The following is a 26,715-nucleotide window of genomic DNA, read 5'->3' on the forward strand; positions in this document are numbered from 1 at the left end:
CTGGATACGGCGCTGAGCCGCGGTAAGGGCTACAGGGAGTTGTAGTCCATTTTACGGACCCCTTTTGATTATAACATGAACATTTGTATTTGTATCACCAATGTGGTTTTAACAGATTATGGCAATAAAAGGAATACTGACTGAGTTCGTCAGATAAGTTAAAACAAAAGACAAACTCAGTGGCACATTCCAGGCCTCACTTTTGGAAAAAAAAAAAAAAAAAGTTCAGAGATTTAAATGATTTATTTGCCTTAGAAAAGGAAATTGATACCTATACTAAAATAATGTAGCAGTATGGGTACTGCTGGGGGAGGTTGAGTGTTAAGGATGGGCTGCTGTGTGTCAGAGATAACGTTAATGGTACTGTGCACAGTTGTGTTTTACCTGGGCTATACTGCTGTGTTTGAGGTTGCTGTGTGCTTGAGCTGTGTTGCTGTCTGTGAGGCAGTGCAGCTGCGTGTGTGCGCTATGGCTACTTTACATGGCTTTATCTGGGCTGCTGTGTGTCTGAGAGGAAGTGCTACTGTGCAGGGCTGACTGTTGCATTGCTGTGAGACAGTTGTGCAAGGCTGTATTATATATGTTACTGTGTGTGTGAGGTAGTGCTGCTGTGAGGATTTGTGTATTTGATTTCTGCTACTATGTATGAGGTCATGCTGCTGTATGGGGGTTGTGAATTTCATCTGTGCTGCTGTAAGTGAGGTCATGCTGCTGTGAGAGCTGTGTATTTTATCTGTGCTGCTGTGAGGGCTGTGTATTTTATCTGTGCTGCTGTGAGGGCTGTGTATTTTATCTGTGCTGCTGTGTATGAGTTCATGCTGCTGTGAGAGCTGTGTATTTTATCTGTGCTGCTGTGTATGAGGTCACGCTGCTGTGAGGGCTGTGTATTTTATCTGTGCTGCTGTGTATGAGGTCATGCTGCTGTGAGGGCTGTGTATTTTATCTGTGCTGCTGTGTATGAGGTCATGCTGCTGTGAGGGCTGTGTATTTTATCTGTGCTGCTGTGTATGAGTTCATGCTGCTGTGTGAGCTGTGTATTTTATCTGTGCTGCTGTGTATGAGGTCATGCTGCTGTGAGAGCTGTGTATTTTATCTGTGCTGCTGTGTATGAGGTCATGCTGCTGTGAGAGCTGTGTATTTTATCTGTGCTGCTGTGTATGAGGCCATGCTGCTGTGAGAGCTGTGTATTTTATCTGTGCTGCTGTGTATGAGGTCACGCTGCTGTGAGAGCTGTGTATTTTATCTGTGCTGCTGTGTATGAGGTCATGCTGCTGTGAGGGCTGTGTATTTTATCTGTGCTGCTGTGTATGAGGTCATGCTGCTGTGAGAGCTGTTTATTTTATCTGTGCTGCTGTGTATGAGGTCATGCTGCTGTGAGAGCTGTGCATTTTATCTGTGCTGCTGTGTATGAGGTCATGCTGCTGTGAGAGCTGTTTATTTTATCTGTGCTGCTGTGTATGAGGTCATGCTGCTGTGAGGGCTGTGTATTTTATCTGTGCTGCTGTGTATGAGGTCATTCTGCTGTGAGAGCTGTGTATTGTATCTGTGCTGCTGTGTATGAGGTCATGCTGCTGTGAGAGCTGTGTATTTTATCTGTGCTGCTGTGTATGAGGTCATGCTGCTGTGAGAGCTGTGTATTTTATCTGTGCTGCTGTGTATGAGGTCATGCTGCTGTGAGGGCTGTGTATTTTATCTGTGCTGCTGTGTATGAGGCCATGCTGCTGTGAGAGCTGTGTATTTTATCTGTGCTGCTGTGTATGAGGCCATGCTGCTGTGAGAGCTGTGTATTTTATCTGTGCTGCTGTGTATGAGGTCATGCTGCTGTGAGAGCTGTGTATTTTATCTGTGCTGCTGTGTATGAGGTCATGCTGCTGTGAGGGCTGTGTATTTTATCTGTGCTGCTGTGTATGAGGTCATGCTGCTGTGAGAGCTGTGTATTTTATCTGTGCTGCTGTGTATGACGTCATGCTGCTGTGAGGGCTGTGTATTTTATCTGTGCTGCTGTGTATGAGGTCATGCTGCTGTGAGAGCTGTGTATTTTATCTGTGCTGCTGTGTATGAGGTCATGCTGCTGTGAGAGCTGTGTATTTTATCTGTGCTGCTGTGTATGAGGTCATGCTGCTGTGAGAGCTGTGCATTTTATCTGTGCTGCTGTGTATGAGGTCATGCTGCTGTGAGAGCTGTGTATTTTATCTGTGCTGCTGTGTATGAGGTCATGCTGCTGTGAGGGCTGTGTATTTTATCTGTGCTGCTGTGTATGAGGTCATGCTGCTGTGAGAGCTGTGTATTTTATCTGTGCTGCTGTGTATGAGGTCATGCTGCTGTGAGGGCTGTGTATTTTATCTGTGCTGCTGTGTATGAGGTCATGCTGCTGTGAGAGCTGTGTATTTTATCTGTGCTGCTGTGTATGAGGTCATGCTGCTGTGAGGGCTGTGTATTTTATCTGTGCTGCTGTGTATGAGGTCATGATGCTGTGAGGGCTGTGTATTTTATCTGTGCTGCTGTGTATGAGGTCATGATGCTGTGAGAGCTGTGTATTTTATCTGTGCTGCTGTGTATGAGGTCATGCTGCTGTGAGGGCTGTGTATTTTATCTGTGCTGCTGTGTATGAGGTCATGATGCTGTGAGGGCTGTGTATTTTATCTGTGCTGCTGTGTATGAGGTCATGCTGCTGTGAGAGCTGTGTATTTTATCTGTGCTGCTGTGTATGAGGTCATGCTGCTGTGAGGGCTGTGTATTTTATCTGTGCTGCTGTGTATGAGGTCATGCTGCTGTGAGAGCTGTGTATTTTATCTGTGCTGCTGTGTATGACGTCATGCTGCTGTGTGAGCTGTGTATTTTATCTGTGCTGCTGTGTATGAGGTCATGCTGCTGTGAGAGCTGTGTATTTTATCTGTGCTGCTGTGTATGAGGTCATGCTGCTGTGAGAGCTGTGTATTTTATCTGTGCTGCTGTGTATGAGGTCATGCTGCTGTGAGAGCTGTGCATTTTATCTGTGCTGCTGTGTATGAGGTCATGCTGCTGTGAGAGCTGTGTATTTTATCTGTGCTGCTGTGTATGACGTCATGCTGCTGTGTGAGCTGTGTATTTTATCTGTGCTGCTGTGTATGAGGTCATGCTGCTGTGAGAGCTGTGTATTTTATCTGTGCTGCTGTGTATGAGGTCATGCTGCTGTGAGAGCTGTGTATTTTATCTGTGCTGCTGTGTATGAGGTCATGCTGCTGTGAGAGCTGTGCATTTTATCTGTGCTGCTGTGTATGAGGTCATGCTGCTGTGAGAGCTGTGTATTTTATCTGTGCTGCTGTGTATGAGGTCATGCTGCTGTGAGGGCTGTGTATTTTATCTGTGCTGCTGTGTATGAGGTCATGCTGCTGTGAGAGCTGTGTATTTTATCTGTGCTGCTGTGTATGAGGTCATGCTGCTGTGAGGGCTGTGTATTTTATCTGTGCTGCTGTGTATGAGGTCATGCTGCTGTGAGAGCTGTGTATTTTATCTGTGCTGCTGTGTATGAGGTCATGCTGCTGTGAGGGCTGTGTATTTTATCTGTGCTGCTGTGTATGAGGTCATGATGCTGTGAGGGCTGTGTATTTTATCTGTGCTGCTGTGTATGAGGTCATGCTGCTGTGAGGGCTGTGTATTTTATCTGTGCTGCTGTGTGTGAGGTCATGCTGCTGTGAGAGCTGTGTATTGTATCTGTGCTGCTGTGTATTAGGTCATGCTGCTGTGAGGGTTGTGTATGTGGTGTTTGAGGTGGTACTGCTGCAGGGTTGATTGTGCTTTTGCTGTACTGCTGTGGTTGAGACCCATGCTGTTGTGTTGGCTGTGCTACTCTGCATGTGAGGCTGTGTGCGTGCGCGCTCGTGTGGCTGGGCGTGGCCTCCTGCTACACTCCTTGCTCTCCTCTTGGGCGGTGAAGCACATTGTTTGTGACTCTCTCTCTCTCTCTCTCTCTCTCAATAGCCGCTGTTAACCGCGGAGTTTCTGCTAAAACTGGGAAGGCTCCGTGTGTGCCGTTCTGAGCTCCGTCAGCCCGAGTATACAGCTGTGTTTTTAGCACATATGGCACCTTCCCATAGTGAAAAAACATCGACAAATTTAGGTTGACGATAGCCTGGATCGAGATCTCTTCACTGGTGACACATCGGAGCGCTGCTTGTTGTAAGTAGGACACATTTATTAATATAGGCACTTCATATCAGTGAGAAATATCGGTGAGGGTCGAGGCTAACGGATTTTGAATTGAGTCATTAGTGGCCACGAGCTCTTCGCGGTTAATGAAAGACTTCAGTATTTTACAGCATTAATCCGTTTACTGCTGTCTTTTAAGATGAAAGGGTACATATTTTGTTGTTTACACCGACTCTAAAGGCAAAGCAACAGGCAGTGACACTATACATATACGCAGAGGGCTGCTATCACTTACGATACCGCTGTAGTAAAAAACATTGTTTCTCGACAACTTCCGAGTCACTGCTTGCTTTATATCTTCGTTTCCAGCCCGGTTTTGACTCCTCAATTGACGGGAGAAGGGTCTTTGACCTCTCATATTAACTGATCTGTCAGGCTCAGTGCTGAATTGCAACCGTTTTAATGAAGGCTGAGAGAATTGGTGAAGTTTGGGCAGGCTCCATGTGACAGCTGGGAGTGGGCTTCATGCACACAGAGGAGACGCCCCACCGCGGTGTAGGGTGGTGCGGAAGCTACATGCCACTACAACCACTCTACCCACTGGAGCTGGGTTCCTCCTAGGGCAGTTTAAACTGATATTGTTCTTAAGACTAAACATGAAGTTTCAGGCTTGTTTTCGACCAAGAACAATCAGTAGCCTATTGTCAGAATGTTGTTTTGATCACTGCCTTCAAGACGTCATAATAAGTTCCCACTTAAAAGTTCAGAGGGCGTAATTATGACTTGATATGTACTCAAGTGGATTTTGGTCGGGAGACATAGGATGCTCAAGTCTGTTATGTGATTGGCTGACATTGAAAATGATTGACAGCTGACCCACCCATTAACCCCCACCCACTGCAGCTTTCCTGTTCTCTGTGTATTGGCACCAGGCTCTTTAGTTATTGACATGCCCACAAATCAGAAAAGAATAGCTTATCAAAAAATCCCAACTGCAACTTTGTGGTGGTGTTTGTGTGGCCCCCATATTGCAATAGCAACATTTCTGACTGGACTTGAAGGCAGCAATATTGTGTTAAACCATCAGTTAGCTGTGGTTGTAATGTCACAAAATATGGGTTTCTGAATAAAAAAACACACGTACAGGCATTTTACTTTGTTAATAGGTTATTTTTTCCAAATATGCGATAATGTCAGTAGTATCCTGTTAATATTAGAGCTGTTATGATTTGAAAACTGCACAATGATTTCATTTCATTGTTAATTGAAATTCATATTTTGATTTTCATGCAGGTTTCCCCTCCAGCCTCAACTCTTATTCTAATTATCAGTTCATTTTTAATTTCTGCAGTGTCTACAAACACACCTGTCTATCTGAATGTGCTTGTTTCTAGCTTACTGTCAGTTTTTATATTGTCCATCTTTTTAGAACTACATTCTACATGCTCAAAATAGCCATGTTTATTTGCTAACCTTGATGAGAGACTTGTATTTAGTTTTGATGATGACTACCTTTAGTGAGCTATGGGAGATAAAATATTTGTAAACCTGCCCGAGGCTGTGGCTGCATGAGTATATAGTTATAGGAATGACAATAAACGTTTAAAGTATGTTAAACATATGTTTAAATTTGACTGATATATATTTTTTTTAATCTGTATTTGGTGTTTTTTATAGTTTCAAAAACAAATTGTTTAGATTACACTGGGTTGCTGTGCTAAAATATGTACATTTTATTGAGGAAACAGTGTTTTTTTTTTGTTTGTTTTTTTGTGATGCTGATGCAGCTTAATCTAGTCCTAAGATGTAAATGTTTATTTAATGGCATTTTTATGAATATCATTAGGCAGTGGGCCACAATTCCCATTTGAGTGCATCTCAATAATAAAAAATATATTAAAATGAGCTAATGATATGCATTGTTGGGTATGGGTTTACCCATATAAGAAATATGAATGCTTATAATAAATTATAGCACCTGTTATTAGAATGATACGAAATATCATAAATATTCAATTTAGAGCCTAGAACGAGGTCTAACTTGTCTAATGCAAGCCATTTGCTTGTCTTGCTTGCTGTGTATTGTTTTTTTGGAGGGTAGCAGATATGAAGGCATTATGTAATTGCATGGGTTTATTTTTATGACGACAGTCTCTAAGCCCACAATCCTTTTGGATTCTGTAATGTTCTGTAATGTACTGTTCATTAGATTTTCTTATTAATATGTCTGTGACATCAAACTACAGGCCTCTTCTGTATTGCCTGTGATACAACCTATAGTCTTTTAGTACCGGACTTCAGAGGTCATTGTTATTTTGAGGGATGATGTCTAGCCTCTCCTCTCTGATGGCTCCACCGTGTTTGATTCCATCATTTCTCTCGAGATTACTTTTACCATCTTGTCATCTTTGAAAATCAATTATCGTGGTAGGAGGCTAACAGCTTAGCTCAAATAGATCCTTTAACCAACAGAATGTGTTGTAGGGGTCTGGGAAAGAGAGTCAGAGATACCCAGAACCTCTCAGTCTATAAAGCTGCAATTATTTTCAGTGTGTCTCTTTTAAATGGGATCTATACCCCTTTTCACACGTTAACAGTTTTGTGGTGGAAGTAAAATGCATGTGTCATACTTGGATGAAAATACAACAAAGCACTGTTCTTAGTCTGTCTAAACAGCCCAATTCAGAAGGATCACTTTCATTGCGTTCCTTTAAATGAGAATAGGCTATAGGTCACTTTAACGTGAGTGCCATACAATGTGTAGCAAAGAACGGAAGCTTTGATTTTTAGTTATTTTTGGTCAGTTCTCTTTCTTCTCTCTTCTCATTTTTGCCACATTTAACAGCACTCAACTGATTTGGAAGGAAAATTCTGAAATTAGTGTTCTATGTAAGATTTAGCTAAAACTCAGACCAACTCCTTTTATATAAGTTGAAAATATTGCCTTTTGTTCAGTCCCACTCATAGACAACCAGTCTTTTGACTTTCACATTCACAATGGCTTCTCTGCCCTTATGATTGGATGTAAAGTGCAGCCGATGGGTTTGTCTGCGGACTCTCCCCCTTACAGTCTCGGTATGCCGTCATGTAAGATTACCCTCAGGGTCCAGGGGGGCTATAGAGTTTCAAAATGAGCTGTTCATTTACACAGATCACTGTAACAGGCTATATGCAGCCACTGGCACCGGCATGGTGCAGCAGCAGAACTGATGGACTTGGGTGGGGTGTTAGCTGTTCTCACATTTACCATTTGTAGTTCTCTAGTTTTGGCACCTGTTTCAGAGGTTGTGAATTGTAATCATCATTTCATTTATGTACAGCAATGAGGAAAAAAAAGTCCAAGAGTACAAGCAGATTTTCTGTTTGTGGGACCTAATTCACGACAAGGTGAGTTAGGGATATGTTAAGAGGGCATTCCAGCATTTACTGGCTTTTTCCTTTTACTATTGACCTCAGTGAGTTCAGTGGAAAGTAGAATTTCCTTGTTCCTAGTAAAAGAACAGAAACATTGTCATAACATACTTACCATATGTCTATAAGGAGGTGATTTAGCTTTTTTTTTTGTTCTGAGTCAGTCTTGTTTTTTTGAAATACAGGAATTTTACAAGCCATGGTAATCTACGGTAGTTCAAATACATCCGAAAATGACTCGGTTAAAATATGACGTAATGTTCCATTTGAAGTCACTTTGCTGGATGGTCACATTTTAATGGAAAAAAAAAACATTGACCCAGATGGCTTTCAGTTCAGATGAAGTGTTTTGTCAATTGCATTCCATGTAAATTATGTGTTAAAGGCATTGCAGAATTGCTGTGACGATTACTGGTATTGAAAATGGCTCAACTTAAGCATCTGATGTTTTGATTTCTCCAGCACAAGGCAGCCAGTCCCACAGATCACTGGTACTTAGAGGGCTCATTATCTTTCTGAAGGCAGACTGCTCAGTAACTAATTATAAGAGAGAGACAGACACTGGGGAACATTGGATGGGCTCACAAGCCCTCTCTCAGTGCCACAATCAGCAGACAAAACGCCCCAACAAGAACAAGCGCTGGCGACTGAGGGCTTCCATCTGTTTACTTGTATTATTAATCCTTACTGCCGGGTCTGTGACCTGCTTTGGTTTGGATGCACAGGGTTTACTGATACTCAAAGCCCAAATTTATATAAGGTACACATTGAAAGGATAGCAGACATCTGCCAAATGTTTTGCAGGGGAGACCCAGCTATTTTTAATAAAGCAGGTCTTGTTAAGTAGCTTTGAGGCTATATATTTTTTTAGGTTTTGTGTGTAATTTTAAAGTAGGATTTAATTCTTTATAACATTTCTATTAGTATTAAATATATCTAAAAATGAATGTCACCTAGTTGGGGTTCACTAGATGTGAACACAAAATACCAATTTCAAATAACCATTAGAATTAATTATTATTATTATTAGCCAGGTATAAACGTCATTGTAATAGAAAAAAAGCAAAAGAGTCTTGAATAGATCTAAATTTGGGACACATCTTTAGAAAGAGAAGGCTTTAAAGTCTGCCTTTCATGGTTCATTGCTCATCACTGGGTGGTACCCTCAAGGGTACATTCTTAGAATCTTTATTTAGATAACATAATTTTGCCATTTCCCATTGCAATTATTTTTTTATGTAACGTATATGGATTGCATTTACCCCTTAGTCTTTTTATGCTATTGTTTTATTTAAAAAAAGAGAAGAAATTATGAATTGTGCAAACCTGATACTTTTCAATGGAAATGCGAATGTAATAAAATCATTTAATATACACAACTGGATCTTGAGGACCATTAAAGCCTTTACCTTAAACATTTGCTTTGTTTGTTTCTTAAGGGACAAAATGTGCTTAAGATTATTTGTTCCTGATGCTATGAACATTCCTTTTTTCAGGTTTGGATCCTCAGGTTTTCTTCTCTAATAAACTTAAGGTCTTACCAGTTTTGCTCCAATACTCGTTTAACCAAGTGTCTAATCTGTTGATGTGATTCTTCCTTGTTCCTGTAGAAAGTCCCACCTGTCCAGGATGTGTGTAATGTTGACCATTCACTCTTATATTCAGGCCTGGGGAGGGGCTGCCATATTCAGTAATAAAGAGAGCAGAACATTATGAGCTGGCCTTTATATTTCTACATAATATGAACTCTTAAATGTAGAAAGTGTTTAAATATGGCATGTTGGAAGTTCAGCGAGTCCCGTCTGTACCTTATGTCGTAGGTGGGGTTACAGATATGCAATACTTTTCTACTGGATCATCAGCTATGTCAGGGTGTGGTGCTTGAAAATGTTTTTCATCACATGAAGCTTCTCCCATTTAGCTCTAGGCTATTGTTAACAGAGTAGGGAAATCTTTAGTCATTACACCATCCCTTACTATGTGGCATAATGCCATTATTGTTACCACTTTTCAGTTATGAATTCTTAATGTGATGATCTATTTGACGGTATTCAAATGTCCTTTATGACTGTCGATTATCTGGCCTTTGAGCCTGTATTAACAAAAAGAATAAACAGAGATTTGTCTAGGCCTAATTTAATAGTAATCTTCCCAAACAACTGAAGTAATATGTAACTGTTAACAGTTTTAATGAAGTGTTCGTTTATTGTTTATAATATATGATTTAATATTATGTTTTATACATCATCCTGATGTACTGTTATGTACAGCTAGAACTGTGTCTAGTACTGACTGAGAGGCATGATGCTGTTGCAGTTTTTCTTAATCCCCGATTCCCTCATCTCTGTGCATTATTCCCTGAAGTTTCATAACCAAGGTATTTTAGCTGTGAATGCCTGTTACAGTTGTTCTCCTTTCTGTCAGGAAGCTTTCCTGTATGGATAAGTTGTTGTCATCTCAGACACAGCTCAGATACCACTCACAGGACTAACAATGCCAAATACACTTATTATATGACAAGACACACTGAAACCAAGATAGACCAGATTCAGGGTCTGCTGGTTTTACTGCACAGGATGTTGTTGCTTTGCGCTGCACTCGTTTAAGTGAGGGCCAGGTTTTTGTTTCAGTCTTGCTCATGGTTTCTGAAAACACTAATAATGTGTCTGGAATTTCACCATCACCAGAGCCTAGCCTGGTATCTGTGTTCTTGAAAAACAATGTTATATATGTACTCATTTTGAAAGCAGTCCTTATAGTACCAGTACACTCAATTAAACGTGAGCTTACTTTACTTTGTTCCAAGTCAAAATTAATGATTAGGAATACATATTCTGGAGATGATGACAGTAGGACCATTTATTTAAGTCATCCGTGTATAGAGTATCGTGCACTTTGCAGTCTTGTATTTGCAGTATATTAAATTGCTTGGTTTTCTTTGGAGCTTTCCTAGACGTTGGAGTTAACCTCGTGCACGCTGTAAGGTATTTTCCTTGTACCAATGGTTACATGATTTGTCACATTACTGTAGTGTCATCTTGATCAGTGAGTGTTCAGATATTTAACAGACTAAAGCCGATGGGCGACTGCTATTGGGCACTGGTTAGCCTTTTTTTTATATTTTGCATAACCAGTGCTACATTACATTTAATTGTATGTTAAATTTGTCTCTGAAGAACTGGAATAACTATGCACAGTGGTATTAATAGAATTCTGGCCCACGGAGACACTGAGTTGAAGTCTCGCTTTCCTGCCTTTCAATGAATCTTATAATAAAATGGTCCTGATTTATGCTTCTTACTGACTGCTTTAATGGCCTACTCCTTAACATAGCAGCAAAAGCTCAGGAGAGGAAATGAAAATTGTATCTGGTTGGTATACACCAGGCTGGGATTTTGACCCTTGTGGACAGCTGAAGATACCATCATAAAAGGGTTTGAATTGTATGGCACAGATAAAATGGCATACCAGATGCCCTTTCTAAATATATTTGCATAATTGTGAGCAGCACATTTATTTGCTTATAGTAACATTTGCTTGAACACGTTTTCCTGCTCTTCATCTGTACATCTCTTGGTTTAAACCTGTGTATTTCACTGTGGATTCCCACAGGGCTGAGCAGCTGAAGAGGAGCAGAGAGGATGACTGAGTATAAGCTGGTGGTGGTGGGCGCTGGAGGCGTGGGCAAGAGCGCTCTCACCATCCAACTCATCCAGAACCACTTTGTGGATGAATATGACCCTACCATAGAGGTAAAGTGTGTGTGGGTGTGTGAGTGTATAGCATACAGATAATATTGTACATTAGTGCTTGTCATTTGAAGCCAGTCTCTCTTAAATTAGTCCCTGAAGCTTTATTAGAACACATTACAGTATTGCCAGATACTATTATTAAACTAACTAAAATTAAATAATCGACAATATTCACATGACAATAATTAAATGAAGGAAAGGAGTGAGCTATCTGTCAGATTCATTCTATAAAAATGACACATTACTCGCTCTAGTGATTGTGTCACTTTAATTTTGCTAGCATGTTCCCAAGTGTGGTCTGTTTTTCAAGCTAGCCAGAAATTCTGAAATATATAGACTAGATTTCTACTCATTTAAGAAGACCCAGAAAATAACCAATAATAGAAATATTGTCCTGCAAAAGTGTATATTTTACATATATATACAATATATATATATATATATATATATATATATATATATAAAAAATATATATATATATATATATATATATATATATATATATATACACACACACACACATACACACACACAAACTAAACAGAAAAGGAACCATGTTATTGTCAGATCAGTGAACCTGTTTTTTTATCTCTCTTTTATCCTCTCCTCAGCATTCTCTTTCAAAATCCCCTACTCCCTTACCCATCTTGTCATCACCCAATTCTGCCGTTGTTTCACTTTGTATTTCTTTCACCTTCTCTGCTTCCCTTCTTCATTTTACCCCCATCATTCCCCCTTCTCTCTCACTCCACTGTCTGCACACTCATGCTGTCACATGAAACCCAGGGTGTCTATATAGCTGAGGCTAGTGATTGCTCTCAGAGACACAGGGAGGGGTTTGTGTGTGTGTGTGTGTGTGTGTGCGTACTCACATGTCCGCATGTCCGTGTCCTCCTGCCCTCTCTTTTCTCCTTTCCCACCACGCCTGCCTCTGCACAAACAATGTCCTTTTCATAGCTGGTCTCACTGCACTAACATTCAAGACCACTGGTCTGCATGTTAGAGTGAACTAGGCCCTGCTGTCAATTGAGACACCATTGCAGCCATTGCCACATCATTTGTTAATTTCCCCTTTACTCTTGAAGAGATCAGCCAAAATGACACTAATTGTAAATTAATCCAAAATGTTATAGCTGTTGATCTTTAGGACAAGTTATTTTTATTTTCATTCCTCAATATCATTTGCATACTTTGGGAGAAAATGTCATTTTCAACATCATGTTCTGATGTAGTGCAGAATAAAAATAAATGCACCAAACAATAGCCACACATGACAGCAAATGCCTACAAGAAATACTTTACATGACGATAACGAGACAGGACAGTATACAGTATCAAGGTAGTAGCCTATGAACCAATGTATTTTGTTAGCCTGGATTTGACTGTTCTCAGTGTGTACCTTAGCTTTGGCGTGCAAAGTCTCTTCAGTCTGTGAGCATAAACATCATGATGTGGAGTACTGAGACTCAGAGATAGGCTGTCATGACATTGACTGCAGTGGCTTTAAGACGTATCTACATTTTAATTTCAGGACTCCTACAGGAAGCAGGTGGTAATAGATGGTGAGACATGTCTGCTGGACATTTTGGACACAGCAGGTCAGGAGGAGTACAGTGCCATGAGAGACCAGTACATGAGGACAGGAGAGGGCTTCCTCTGTGTCTTTGCCATCAATAACACAAAGTCTTTCGAGGACATCCATCAGTACAGGTCTGTTTCTGCACCTTGAATTATACATTTAGGTTTTTTTGTTTTGTTTTTTTAAATAAAAGCACTGGGTTTGGAGAGATACGGTGAAGAACATTCTAAATTCCCCTGTCAGGACATAACAGAAAGCTGACAGTCGCGGAACACAGTAAATAGTCCTTTTAATGTCGTTATCCAAAAGAGTAATCACAAGGCAGGCAAAGTTCAAAAACAGGAGCAAACAGTACCTCAGAGGATGGACAAAAACCGTAGTCAAAAACAGGCAGAGTTCAAAAACCAAAGAATACAAGCAGTACCAAAAGGGACAAGGCAGGAGACGTAAACCGGGAACACAGGCAGGAGGTAGGCAACAAGAAACCGTCAGACAGAATACAAGATAACGCGTTGTATGCATGGGTGAACCAAAGCAATACTCGGCAGGGAACAGTTCTCTGAATGGGGTATATATAGGGAGACAAACAGGTGTGTGTAATTAAAATTCTGGTGAGGGAGACCGGCGGGTAGTCATGTGACTGACAGGTGCATTCTGGAAATTTGAGTCCTGAGATGTAGGCGTGACATCCCCCATCAGTCACACAGTGTTGTGTTTGGTCAGTGTGCTAACAGAACCTGTTAAAAGTGAACTACACTTGCCATATAATGACATTTTTTATTGTTTACTTTTACTAAAGCCATACATCTTATTTATGAATGCATATAAAAACAGACAAATTTACAACACTACATTGCAGCTATTTTTTTTTAAGCTGTGTACTTTCATGTGCATTATGTACTATGTACTTTTTTTAGTAATGTATTTTAAACATAATTGTTGTTTATATAAATAGTATGTTGTAGTTTTATAAAGATTAAATGATTTATACAGAAATGAATTAATAACAGCAGGCAGAATGTAATTTACTGTGTATATTTCATGATTTTCTAGCTACATTTGCCTTGTAGCAGTGTGACACAGTGCTGAAACAGTCTCAGCACTGGGCCTATATGTAGGAGATTGTTGGTTTGATCCCTGTTGCTGCCTCAGCCATCTGAGGCCAGGAGCCCAAGAGAGAACTGTCCTTGCTCTCTGGGTGGGAGAGATGGCTCCTTCTCCTCCATCACATAAACAGAGTGCTAACGAGCATGACCAACTTGAACAATCTGAGCAGTTGGCATTCTCTTGCAGTGCACTGAGCTACCCAGTGCAGTTGCTTAAAGGTTTATTTGTCGGGTGGCAATTACTAATGACTAATGATTGGTAAGAACCCATTAAAAAAAAAAAAGTTGACTAGCTTTAAAAAAATAATAATGCAGTCCAAACATGATCCACTCTGTATTTTGATTCCAACAAACTAATACTTTTGTGATTAGGCAAACATTCAATAGGCACAGTATACAGTTCTGATGAGTCTCTGTTGCATGCATCGTGGCTAAAGGGAATATAGACTCAGGGTTGAAGATTACAGTAAGCTGCCAATGAAATCAATCTAAACTTAATTAGGGAGCAGGCGGGAGGATGGAAAGGAGATAGCAAGCACTCAAGAACATAAAATGAGAACTGGAAAAGGGAGATAAATGAATTACAAGCTGTTTGTTATTTATGGGTAGTGCAGTTTAGATAGGCTTTGTTTTGTTTTGGTGGAGTATAATAAATGATGCTATATAATAGCCAAAGCATCAGCTTGACTTTAAAAGCAAATCTTAAATGTAGTTTAATCATGACAAATACATCTTAACATTGATTTATTTAGTGTGTTCCACCCTCCTTAAGACGTCTGCCATTTTTTTCCTCCTAGTTTTTCTTCTGTGATAAATGAAAGCAATTTTTGCTTCAGTCATTTGTGCTTTAGACTTAAACTTTGAACCAGATACAGCTATTAATAATAATAATTTTAAAAAAGTTGCAATTTTATGAGGGGTGGCACAGTGGCTCAACAGGTAGTGTCGTCACACAGCTCCAGTGTCCTGGGGTTGTGTGTTCAAACCCTGTCACGGCTTCCTGCCTGTGAGGAGTTCTCCCCGTGTCTGTGTGGGTCTGCTCCAGGTGCTTCGGTTTTCTCCCACAGTCCTAAAACACATGTGGGTAGGCGAATTGGCTATTCAAAAGTTTCCTAGAGGTTGTGTGTGTGCATGTGCTGTCATGATAGCCATTTTTGTGGTAGATATATTGTCCCAGAAATAATTGCAATAAATATTAGAATAAATATCTTTCATTATCTGTAACCGCTTATCCAGTTCAGGGTCACAGTGGGTCCAAAGCCTACCTGGAATCATTGGGTGCAAGGTGGGAATACACCCTGGAGGGGGCTCCAGTCCTTCACAGGGCAACACACACTCACACACATTCACTCACACCTACGGACACTTTTGAGTCGCTAATCCACCTACCAACGTTTGTTTTTGGACTGTGTGAGGAAACCGGAGCACCCGGAGGAAACCCACACGGACACGGGGAGAACACACCAAACTCCTCACAGACAGTCTCCCGGAGCGGGAATTGAACCCACAATCTCCAGGTCCCTGGAGCTGTGTGACTGCGACACTACCTGCTGCGCCACCCTAAATATTATTATAACCACGATAAAGAGTATTACTCAATTTTAAGACAATGTTTTGCCACTGATACAATGTCACTATTATAGACAAATAAAACAAATACACCTCTTTAAAAATCACTGGACTTTTTTGCAAAATTTTATTAAGAATAGTCATCAGACATTGGAATTGAAATATAAAAAATGTCTAAAAAATGTTCATTGTTGTTTAAACAAACACAGTAACACAGTGCAGTCTTATGATTAGCAATAGTTAGAGATGATGTTGTGTGTATGTATGATGTCATACATATATGCATGATAAGTCCATAATGTGACAGGCCTTGTGTGTGTGCGAGATGCCCTGTGTTGGTCTGGAATGAATAGATTTGCATGGAATGGATACATGCAAGCTCTGTCAAAAGATGCTAAAATTCACATTCCAATTAATGTGACTTTTGTATCTGTAAATGCAAGACATCTCCTTAGGCTACGTTTTATTATAGGGTTTGGTAAGATGTATTGTGCATTTTATATTCCAGAAAGAATAACAGTTCTTAGACCTGTAAACAGAGAACACAAATCAAATGCAGCAAAAATTGAACAGTAAGTAATATATAAAGTTAATGTATAGTGAAATGGCAATAAAAATTCTTCTAAAACTTAAACTCGTATCATTGTCTGAGGAGCGCAGAGGTTTATGTGCACATTTTTCCCTCACTTAAACACACACGTAACCGCACACACAAACAGCAGTAGCATTGTCTTACTGAAATGCCCCTTACAAAGATAGCAGCCAGCGCAGAGACAACTGGCAATGTCCTGAACAGAGCCCAGGAAGGTGACTGTATTCATCCCTGTCCCTGTGGCTTTTGTCTTGAAGGACCTGTGTTGCTGAGCTTGTGTGCACCTGCACATGAATTTATCATCAATTTGCAAAATATTACCAGCAGAATAGAAGCATGTTGTAAGCATAATATCAGTTTGGTATTCCTTTGTACCGCCTTTCATAGGGAGCAGATCAAACGGGTAAAGGATTCAGACGATGTGCCAATGGTGCTTGTGGGTAATAAATGTGACCTTCCAGCTCGCACAGTGGACACACGGCAAGCTCAGGAGCTCGCACGCAGCTATGGCATTCCCTACATTGAGACATCAGCCAAGACCAGACAAGTAAGTAGCAAAAATTCATGCTATTCACAGCTTTCAAGTTTGGGTCATGTTACAGAAGTGTGGTCATAGTACTAGGAGTCTTGCCCATAGACTCTTATTAATATGACATCATGTGTTTACCCAGGAGGAGAACTGAATCCTGACCCAATGTGTTAAGTCCAGCAGTGTTACCCACTAAATTACACCAATATTCCTGTTACTGTTATGCCCAAACATTCACACACTCCGTTACACCCATGAAATGATGTCAAATGAGTTCACTGTACAATGCAAACTGCAGGTAATGATGACTCACTGATAGTCTGAAGGTCACAGTGGTGGAGCGGCATCACTGTTTTCATCATCCTCTCTAGTTTGAATAAGAGCCCTTGAAACAAGTTCATTCTGCTCAGTTTGTCACATTCAGTCATCTGCATCCTTTCACTGATGATATATTAACGTAAATGAGGAACATCTGCTAACATGTTTCAGGAAATTAGGAGATCGGAAAAAAGTCCATCAGCATTTCCCCCAAAAATATAGGAAGATGCAAAATGAAATCCTTGTTGATATTTAACATTCACACCACTCTTCGTAAATCAAAGAGCATCCTTTCATTTATTTAAGTTATTCTTTTTGCTGTGGCAGAAAATTGCACAAAGGTCTCTTTATCATATTAAAATGTATAAACTCTATCAGTACTTACGTTCTTTATTTTCTTTCATGTACCCTATTGCCACTTGAACTCTTCTGTCCATGCCATCTAAATATGATTAATTATAGATCTTTGTGTCATAACCTCTTTACAAGCGGATCTTTCCATAGTATTAGTGTAATGTCAAGTGTGAATATGTGTGTGTCAGGTTGTCCTCCCATCCTGATTAACTGATAACTTCATTTTAAAATGTAAACAGGTAGTATTCGGTTACTCTCTTTCCACCGTGACTTCCTGATATCTGGAAAGGCAAAGTGCAGTTTAAACCCATGAAATAGAACAGACTCCTTCTAACAGACTCATATCAGATCATTTGGACCTGTAGCTCTATTACAGTCATGTCCACAGTGTACGAGGCTATATTCGGAGGCTCTGCTGATAGTTATGCTGACCTGTGTAAGTTAATGTGTGGATGACTGCTCTGATCTGTTACAGACGTTAATGTTTGTGGGCTGTGCTTCACAGGGTGTGGAGGATGCATTCTACACACTAGTACGAGAGATCCGACAGCACAAACTCAGGAAGCTCAATCCTCCAGATGAAAGTGGACAGGACTGCATGAGCTGCCGATGTGTGGTGTCGTGATTTTAGGTGATGACACAATTTAAAACACACATGCACAAACCCATATAAGAATATTAGGTAATAGTTTAATGTAGTCATTGTTCTCTGTAGACTTCATCTCTATAATCCTGTAGAGACAAGTCACAAACTCTTCCAAAAAGCTTTAAAGACATATGCCAAAGAGAAGCAGCCATTTGTTGGAATATGCCTTAATAAATGTTTAATTCAGTTTTAACTCTGTTGTCATAAAAGGCTTATATAGGTGTCATGTAGCCTTATTAATCATGATCTACAACAAACTGTCACTTAGTATTGTTTCTAAATGTATAATCCTTAGCTTTTCAGTCTAATCCTTATTGGTTTTATAGCAAGGTATGGCCAATACTTTAGTCACATTTTCCTGAACCAGAGACAATAAATAAAAAAAGCATAGAGATTCAGATTCCTGGTCCTGATCTGCCCTTCTTTTGAAGACTTTTATCAACCACAATCTACCAAGCATGCCTGATCTAATTCACTTCTTCGGAAGCTCTTGAATGACTGGATCAAATGCTTTAGTATTGGGAAAGGAGGGGCAGTATATTAAATGCAGGTAGAGGCTAAAAGCTACAAAGAAGTGGATAAACATTGTTTTTATCTACAAAGTAGGACATTAAGTTCGAACTTGCAGTGACGTTTCTTAAGACAGTGACGATATTTTAGCAGATGTTTGATACAGCTTACAGTTAAACTGTTAAAATAGTTGGAATACCAGCTGCAGTAAAGCAATCCTTTTCTTGAATACGGAAATGTCTGTAGCTCTGAATGCACCCTGCAGTTTCATTTTCTAAATGGGAGATATTATTTACTGCCTCTCTTACTGTAAATGAAGGAAGTGCGAAAAGCAGTGAAAGATAGAAATCACAGGAAGCTGTGATATCTGGGGTCGTCTGTGTCACAAGCAGCACAGTGCTGAGCTTGGCACAGTTTTTGTCATTTTATATCTTAAACTCAGTTATCGAATGCTCAGGAAATGACAGGGACAAGAACTAGCATTATTTTAGGATTTTATATAATCATTGTGTAATGATTAATTGGGGTCATACATTAAACATTTAGTAAAGTTTATTACTGTCTTAAGTGTTGTATTAATGTACCCTTATTGTAAAATGTTACCAGATTTTTAAACAGTTCTGGCATAGAATATACAACAATTACATTATATTACAAAAGTTGAAGACATTTTCATGGTACAAAAGACACGTTTCATGTATTGGCCAAATGCTTCATACAAGCAGGGATTATTATGCTTTCAGAGACACGTGAGCTGAGTGGGGTTTCATTTCCCAACAGTAGATACCTTAAATGATCACATTAATTGCAACTCAAATGTAACTATTTTGTTTTACATTTTACTGAAAGTTGTTGCTAAATGGCAACATATTTTCTCAATATTTTCTCTTGGGTATTTGACTGCAGTGTAAAACTTTGAAGGTTTGTATAAAATATTTTTTCACAAGTATAAATGTGTGCATAATACAATATGTACATAAAAACTTAAAATAAAGGAACACAGCTATGACAGTGGGGCGGCACGGTGGTGCAGCAGGTAGTGTCGCAGTCACACGGCTCCAGGGACCTGGAGGTTGTGGGTTTGATTCCCGCTCCGCGTGACTGTCTGTTAGGAGTTGGTGTGTTCTCCCTGTGTCTGCGTGGGTTTCCTCCAGGTGCTCCGGTTTCTTCCCACAGTCCAAAAACACACGTTGATAGGTGGATTGGCGACTCAAAAGTGTGTGTGTGTGTGTGTGTGTGTGTGTGTGTGTGTGTGTTGCCCTGTGAAGGACTGGCGCCCCCTCCAGGGTGGTGGTGGATAAGCGGTTACAGATAAGGAATGAATGAACTATGACAGTTTACAGTTCCTATTTCACAGATTAAATCGCTTAAGGAAATTGATGAGTCCATGGAACAACTTTTTTTTTCTCCGATTATTTTTTCTTTATGAATTATTCCCATGATGCACAGGCTTTATTGCCAATGGATTAATTTACTCTCATTTTACAGTTTGCAGTTTTACTGTTGCATGCTGAAACAAAATCAAAATAATCCCACAGAAAAACAATTAGAACAATTAATAAATAAATAGCTGAGCTGAGGTATATTTTTAAAATGATTCAGTATAGGCCCTTAATGATATATCTGTGCTTTGTGATTTGCTGGACTTCTTTTCAACGCACAGTGTTACTGTGTCATGTTTCATCATGATAGTGACAACATGAATTCTAAAAGATAAAGTGTGTTCTTTTTCTTCCCATCCTTTTCCCTCTTCAGGTGACCTCTCAGAGTTGAGAAGTGGACCTACAGCTCCACAAGGCAGAATGGATAAGAGAAGGAGAAATAAAGATGGAAAGCACAGCGGGAGATCAGACCAGAGGCAAACAAACACTCTATACTGACTGCAAAAGGAACATTTTAGTGGAGTGAGTGAGTGAGTGCCTTGCTGTGACTACACTGACTCCTCTGACTGTCCAAGGCTTGTAATACACCACTAATGACTTGTTTTTTCACTATTTAACTCCAGTGTGCTAATACTGGGCAGCTCCTTGGATTTCATCTAATTTATTATACTCATAAGTCTCAACACTGGCTTTTACATGGACATCAGGCCTCTCATGACCTATACCACGAACAGAGCTCTGATTCTAATGACTGGATCCTAATGACCTCATCCCAGTGGCTGTCCAAGGAAAGCAAACAAGTCTAAAACAAAATCTCTGCAAACTGCGCAGAGAAAGAGAAGACATCCCACGTAAAATTTGCTATTCTCTTGACAGTTAGCCATATTTGTTTTGCTTAACGCACCATTGTGTTAACATGTAACTTTTTCGAATATGGTGAGGGTGGCGTGGTAACCATGGGGACTGTGCTCTGCTGCAGCACTAGATACTGTATGTGTGGTTGTCTATGTATATGTATCTTAAAGGATAAACTGACTTTGGACATACTGAGTATGCTGGCTGATTTTTCAGTTGTTCTCGTTATTGGATTCCAATCAAATTCGCTATAAAGACCCATGTTTGGTTTACATCACACAGAATTTTTTATCTGCTTCACAGTCAGTTGCCGGGTCCAAATTAGTTTGCGCAGGATTTCCACATTATGGAAAGCTGTCATTTCCCAACATACTATACCAAACAGTACTAAGGTACTTTAACCAGAAATGCAATGTGCAATTAAGTACACACAAGTCTCCTGCTCCCAATAAAATCATTGCTTTTCAACAGCCCTGATGATTTTTATGTACTACCTGATATAACTGTGGCATAAATGTGTGACACTCAAAATCAGAAGCTGTTTGGAGTTGAATGTTTGTGCTGCAGTTTGAGAGTTAGTGTCTTAGTTCTTCATGTTTCGTGTGCATTGATTTAAGGTGAAACAATTGCAATAAATACCCTAATTAATCTTTAGTGCCTTGTTGTGTACTGATAAACATAAGAAAATATAAAGGTTTACAGTTAGTGCCATTCTGCATTGTGTAAGAAGGGTCTAGTAGAGGGGGGTCCAAAATGAGTTTACATGATACTGTCAATCTACACTTTTATTATTTTAAAGCAGAAATTCATTTATAGGGTGACCAGACGTCCTCTTTTACCCGGACATGTCCTCTTTTTTAGACTTAATAAATGTACGGGTGGAATTTCACAAATGTCCGGGATTTTGTTTTTCTAGAGCTTTCATAGAATTTCGAGAAGCGTTCTGTTCACAAACTAGTCCCGCCCTCCCCTACTCCGATTGGTTCCCTTGAGTGAGAAGGGGGCGTGGTGAAGTAGCCTAAAGATTGGACAGTCTGACTGTAGAGCTACCGTCATTGGTCGATAACCTTCTCTGTAAACATTTAATTGGTCAGTCTGCACGTCAGTAGTCCTTGTTTACGTCAGGCAAAGCTCATGTACTCTGACACAGTGAAACGGTAAATGTTCAAATATCTTTATGGATATATATGGACACTTCAATTAAAATAAAGCGAAATGCTTTCAGGATAAATTTCAAACTCAGGTTCTGAAATTCCATCTATGGGTTTTATTCACTTAAACAGATTTTCTCTGAAGAGATTTCATGCACCTCACATAAGATAAAAGGAAAAAATTAAGTGTAGGTGACAAATTTATTTTGAGTGCTCTTTGGGCTGAATGTGAAAAATACCCCCCCCCCCAAAAAAAAAAAAGTTTAGGAACCCTTAGTTTATGAGTTATGCAGCGCCATCTAGTGTTCTGTTCTACTGCACTGTTCTGTACTACTTTGCTGTTTTGTACTGTTCTTCAGCTACTATTTACTAATTTACTATGTATTGCCAGTAAATATAAAAGCTCACACTAATCAAGTATGCATAACATTTTGTGATTTACCATCAACTGTAAGTTACAGGAAGAGCCTGTAAACACGGAAACAGGGATTTGTCATTTTAGATAATATGCAGTAGGCCTCAGGTGTAATATAACCTCCATTTAGTCTAACCAGGAAGAAGTGGAAAATAGTTTAACTGGAATTAGTGACAGAATAACCCACAACAAAACAGGACAGAGATTCAGTTTACACATATAAGTGTCTGTCTGTGTGTTAAACATTTACCTTTGATTTGATATTTTGTTCAGTTGTTATGGACCTAATTCCTATATGGTTGTACTTGTTTACTCTGCAAAGCAAAGGCCAGATCTAAAACCTCTCCATCCAACATTCCTTCTGAAATGAAGAGTATTAATGGGTATTAAATATAATCTAATTTATGTAGCACTTATTACAACTGATGACGTAAAAGCAGCTTTACAGAAATCCAGTAATAAGACTACAGATCAACAGCATGACAACATAAACCCTCAAGTGAGCAAGCCAAAACCAATAGTGTCAAGGAAAGACTCCCCCAGACCTGTAGGGGGACTCATCCTTCTCCGGTCAAAATCATTTACAGATTACTGATAAAAAAGAGATAGATATTTTGTTTTTTGAATTTGGAGTACAGACTATTTCATCATTTAAAGAGTTCAATGAGCAATCTGACTATAACAGATTAACTAAAAGGAGAGCACCAGAAGGAAACCTAAACAAGGGAGCACCTGGAAAGACTGGTCTCCATCTGCTTCACCATCCACAAACCTGCATGCAAGCAGTGGGGCAACAGCACCAGTATCTGTTTACAATTTTCTTATTCCCACCAGCCCCTGGATCTACAACTGTTTTGTAAAGGGAGAGATTAAGTACCAAAAGCTAAAGTTGAAACAACTGAGCCTAGACTTGAAGATCGAGACCCAAACACTATCTGGATGGCTATTCCAGAGATAGGGGATTTTGGATTATAAAAAACCCACCAGCTTGGCATTGAAAGTTCCTGTCTCCGTTAATCATAAGGGGTGTCCACAAATTAAAAATAAAGGTGCTGCCAAATTTCTTTGAGGGATTCTATAGAAGAACCACTTTTGGTTTCAAAACGAACCCTTTTTGCTAACACTTTTAAGTGGGTAAAGAACCACAAGAGTGAGTGATGGATTTTTAAATCTTTAAAAAGGTCTTCACACACATATTTTTTTAAAAAACATGGCTCTGGATCAAAAAATTGGTTCTTTGTCATCATTCAAAGAACCATTTTGTAGCACCTCTATTTTTAAGAATGTACTGAATGTTTACCTGAATACTTTGTGTTTACCTGAAGTGTTTTTCAATATCTTATCAGAAAGATTTTTTACAGCAGGTGACCTAAAGCTTATCTTTGCTCTCCTGAACTTCACCACTCCAATGCTATTGGCTGTTGCTCTCAGCCTAGGCCATATTGGTACAATAAACCTAAAGGAGCACCCAAAGCCTGTGATTCAGTAACTACTTTCAAAGAAAGAAGAAACAAAACACTTATTTTGTGCACAAGTTCCTGACAGTATTGTTTTGTTTCACTCATTTTAAAACAAAAGAATCATGACACTTACAAGTGCAGGATTGTTGAAGAAAATGCTACCCAAGGTAAGGCCTCACTGTGTTTTCTTGATTCCTTTAAACTGTAAAAATGCATATATTAATGTATTTAAATAATAAGGCTATTTGTCAATAATTGTCATGAGTTAGTAACTATTCAGAAACTATTATGCGAATAGAGGAATTTACAGTTTAACGGTTAGAAATGTGAAGAGAGATGTGAGAAGTAAAACACTTCTTTTGTAAGCTGAGATATTTATTTTTTATCTTTTATAGACGTATGTGCACAGGAAAGAAGTACTGAAAGAAATAATGGCTGTCATGCTACAGTACAAACACCTGGAGCCAGTTGTGGAGAGATTTGGTGAGCGGTTCAAAATTCGAACAGCATAAATGCTATACTAGATAGCTAACTGACTCGCTCAGTTAAACGTGACTAGCAGTGAAGGAAACCAAAATCACCTCCACACCATTTTAACATTTTATTCTCTGAACCATTTCTTTAAAAATAACTTTAGTCCTTATATTGTTTTCTAGTGTTCAATGATGGCACTGTGAAGAATCTGATGAGTTTGGTGGGAACAGTTACAGTGCTATACCAAAGTGAGTGATAATTTTCCTCTGGCATTCTGTAATAATAACTCATAGTGTTTCAAAAGACTGAAAGACTGTTTGAGGCTGTGTCATACTCCAAATAGTAACGTGTTGAGAAACAATATATTGTGTGTAATAGGCAACATTTACAACGTCCCACTTTGTCTGTGGCTGGAGGAGACCTATCCCCGCACTGCTCCAATTTGCTATGTGAAACCCACCAGAGAGATGATGATCGTTCCCAGCAGACATGTGAACATCAACGGCCTTATTCTGCTGCCTTATCTGAACGAATGGAGACATGTATGTTTGCAATCTGTTAGACATTCCACGTTGTTGCCTTTATCTGAAATGCATAAATAAAGCAGGTTTTAACACCCCCCTCGCCATTATTCAGTTATACAGTAATAAATAATGTACAAATGGTAAAATGAAAGTACAGTACAGTTATAATTGCACAGTAATAATTTTATCCTTTGTTTTAAATCTGCATTTAAAGGCATTTAAATGTAGGTCCTAGCTCTAATAAATTAATTAAATAAATGAATAAGCAAACAAACTAATCAACGGTTGAGCAGTTATAATACTGTTAAATTAACTGTACTTATGGGTTAATGAAAATATGGCTGAGATATAGCTTATTAATTATTATATTTATTTCCAGTCAAAACCATTAGGAACATAATAAAAGGTAACCAATTCTATTTTGTGTATATCTGATTATGCAGACTCAGTGTGACCTCCACAGCCTGATTCAAGTGATAATGACAGTCTTTGGTGAAATGCCTCCTCTGTGTATGCGGCCAGGTAAACACACACATACATACCTGTGGTTGATTTCGTTCACTCTCACTTCCTCCTTGGACATGTTTTAAAGCCAGTGTCATGAGAGAGTAATAAAAAAAAGGGTTTGTGGGTAAGTTGGGTGTTTAACCACAATATAACACGTGAGCTTCTGTGATATCTTGATAATGGGGCTTATCTCTGTCTGGTGTCCCAATTATTGTAGAAAATACAAATAACTGTACGAATCTTTTACAACCCACAGTTTCAAATGTCCATGAAAGTGAAACAAACAAAATGTGTATAGAATAAAATTATACAACATTTACAAGATAATCCATTTCTTGTTTTTTTGTAAAGGTTTATGTGTAGCAAGTAAATATATGTATATTTTCAAAACATCTGCATATAGAGTCAAAGTAAATATTGTCCATATTGAAAAGTTCCATGTTACTAAAAGTATGAACTTTTAGGGTATACAATTACAAAAGGTCATAACTGGAAATAAAGTACATCCAGTGGTTGGATATTTATGCCTGAAAGTAATTGCTGTAGGATTCTGAAAAAGAAAAAATAATTCTCCTGTGCTTTTTGTGTGTTTTTCTATGATTTGCAGATTCAGAAGAACAATCTCAGAGTTCACAGAGCTGCTCAGTTGCAGAGGTCCCCCACATAAAACTGCACAGGGATGGACAGCATTTCCATGAAAATAATAATGAAACCAACTGTTAGCTGTGCAAATTTTACTGCTATTTGTATTTAACTGTAAATATATTCATATATTCAAATATTTGTAGTTAAATAATGTGGTAAATACAATTAACAGGATCCATTTTTTCCACAAAAGCAGTTAAGCAAGTGTGCTAACTTTTTTAAAAATGAATCTACTATTTTCTGTTTTTGATTACTATTATTCATTATCTGTAACCGCTTATCCAAGTAAGGGTCACGGTGGGTCCAGAGCCTACGTGGAATCATTGGGCGCAAGACGGGTATACACCCTGGAGGGGGCGCCAGTCCTTCACAGGGCAACACACACACACACACACATTGGAGTCGCCAAACCACCTACCAGCGTGTGTTTTTTTTTTTGACTGTGGGAGGAAACCGGAGCACACGGGGAGAACACACCAACTCCTCACCCGGAGCGAGAATCTAACCCACAACCTCCAGGTCCCTGGAGCTGTGTGACTGCAACACTACCTGCTGCACCACCGTGCCGCCCTTTTATTACTATTAGTAGTAGTATTTCCAATAATATTTGCAATCTTGATTTTTAAATTAAACACTTTGCCATCGGCTGTAATGTGACCATTCTGGAGATATTTCTTCAAAAGACCCTATGTATGGATATTTGTAAAAATATGTGATTGTATTAATTGTTCAATATGTGTTTTGATTTTATTGTATGTAAATGCGGTTATATTTAATATATATTTTACATTTTATTTAATAAATGTAT

The 26,715-nt window shown here is 39.2% G+C and overlaps 2 protein-coding genes across 2 annotated transcripts; both read left to right on the forward strand.

Moving 5' to 3' along the window:
• The first annotated feature begins 7 nt into the window (after positions 1-7).
• Positions 8-21,352, forward strand: hrasa (HRas proto-oncogene, GTPase a). Its single transcript, XM_066667531.1, has 7 exons — positions 8-22; positions 3,961-4,158; positions 11,152-11,291; positions 12,823-13,001; positions 16,525-16,684; positions 17,844-17,969; positions 20,250-21,352. The coding sequence occupies exons 3-6, from the start codon at positions 11,181-11,183 to the stop codon at positions 17,961-17,963; spliced, it is 570 nt and encodes a 189-aa protein (XP_066523628.1). The 5' UTR covers positions 8-22; positions 3,961-4,158; positions 11,152-11,180; the 3' UTR covers positions 17,964-17,969; positions 20,250-21,352.
• Positions 21,353-23,879: 2,527 nt separating this feature from the next.
• zgc:123278 (uncharacterized protein LOC641569 homolog) lies at positions 23,880-25,985 on the forward strand. The gene is made up of 6 exons (XM_066668810.1): positions 23,880-23,924; positions 24,153-24,240; positions 24,414-24,479; positions 24,610-24,773; positions 25,199-25,277; positions 25,870-25,985. The coding sequence occupies exons 1-6, from the start codon at positions 23,880-23,882 to the stop codon at positions 25,983-25,985; spliced, it is 558 nt and encodes a 185-aa protein (XP_066524907.1).
• The last annotated feature ends 730 nt before the right edge of the window (positions 25,986-26,715 follow it).

Source organism: Hoplias malabaricus, chromosome 4 (assembly GCF_029633855.1).
Source record: "Hoplias malabaricus isolate fHopMal1 chromosome 4, fHopMal1.hap1, whole genome shotgun sequence".
NCBI classification, from domain to species: Eukaryota; Metazoa; Chordata; class Actinopteri; order Characiformes; family Erythrinidae; genus Hoplias; species Hoplias malabaricus.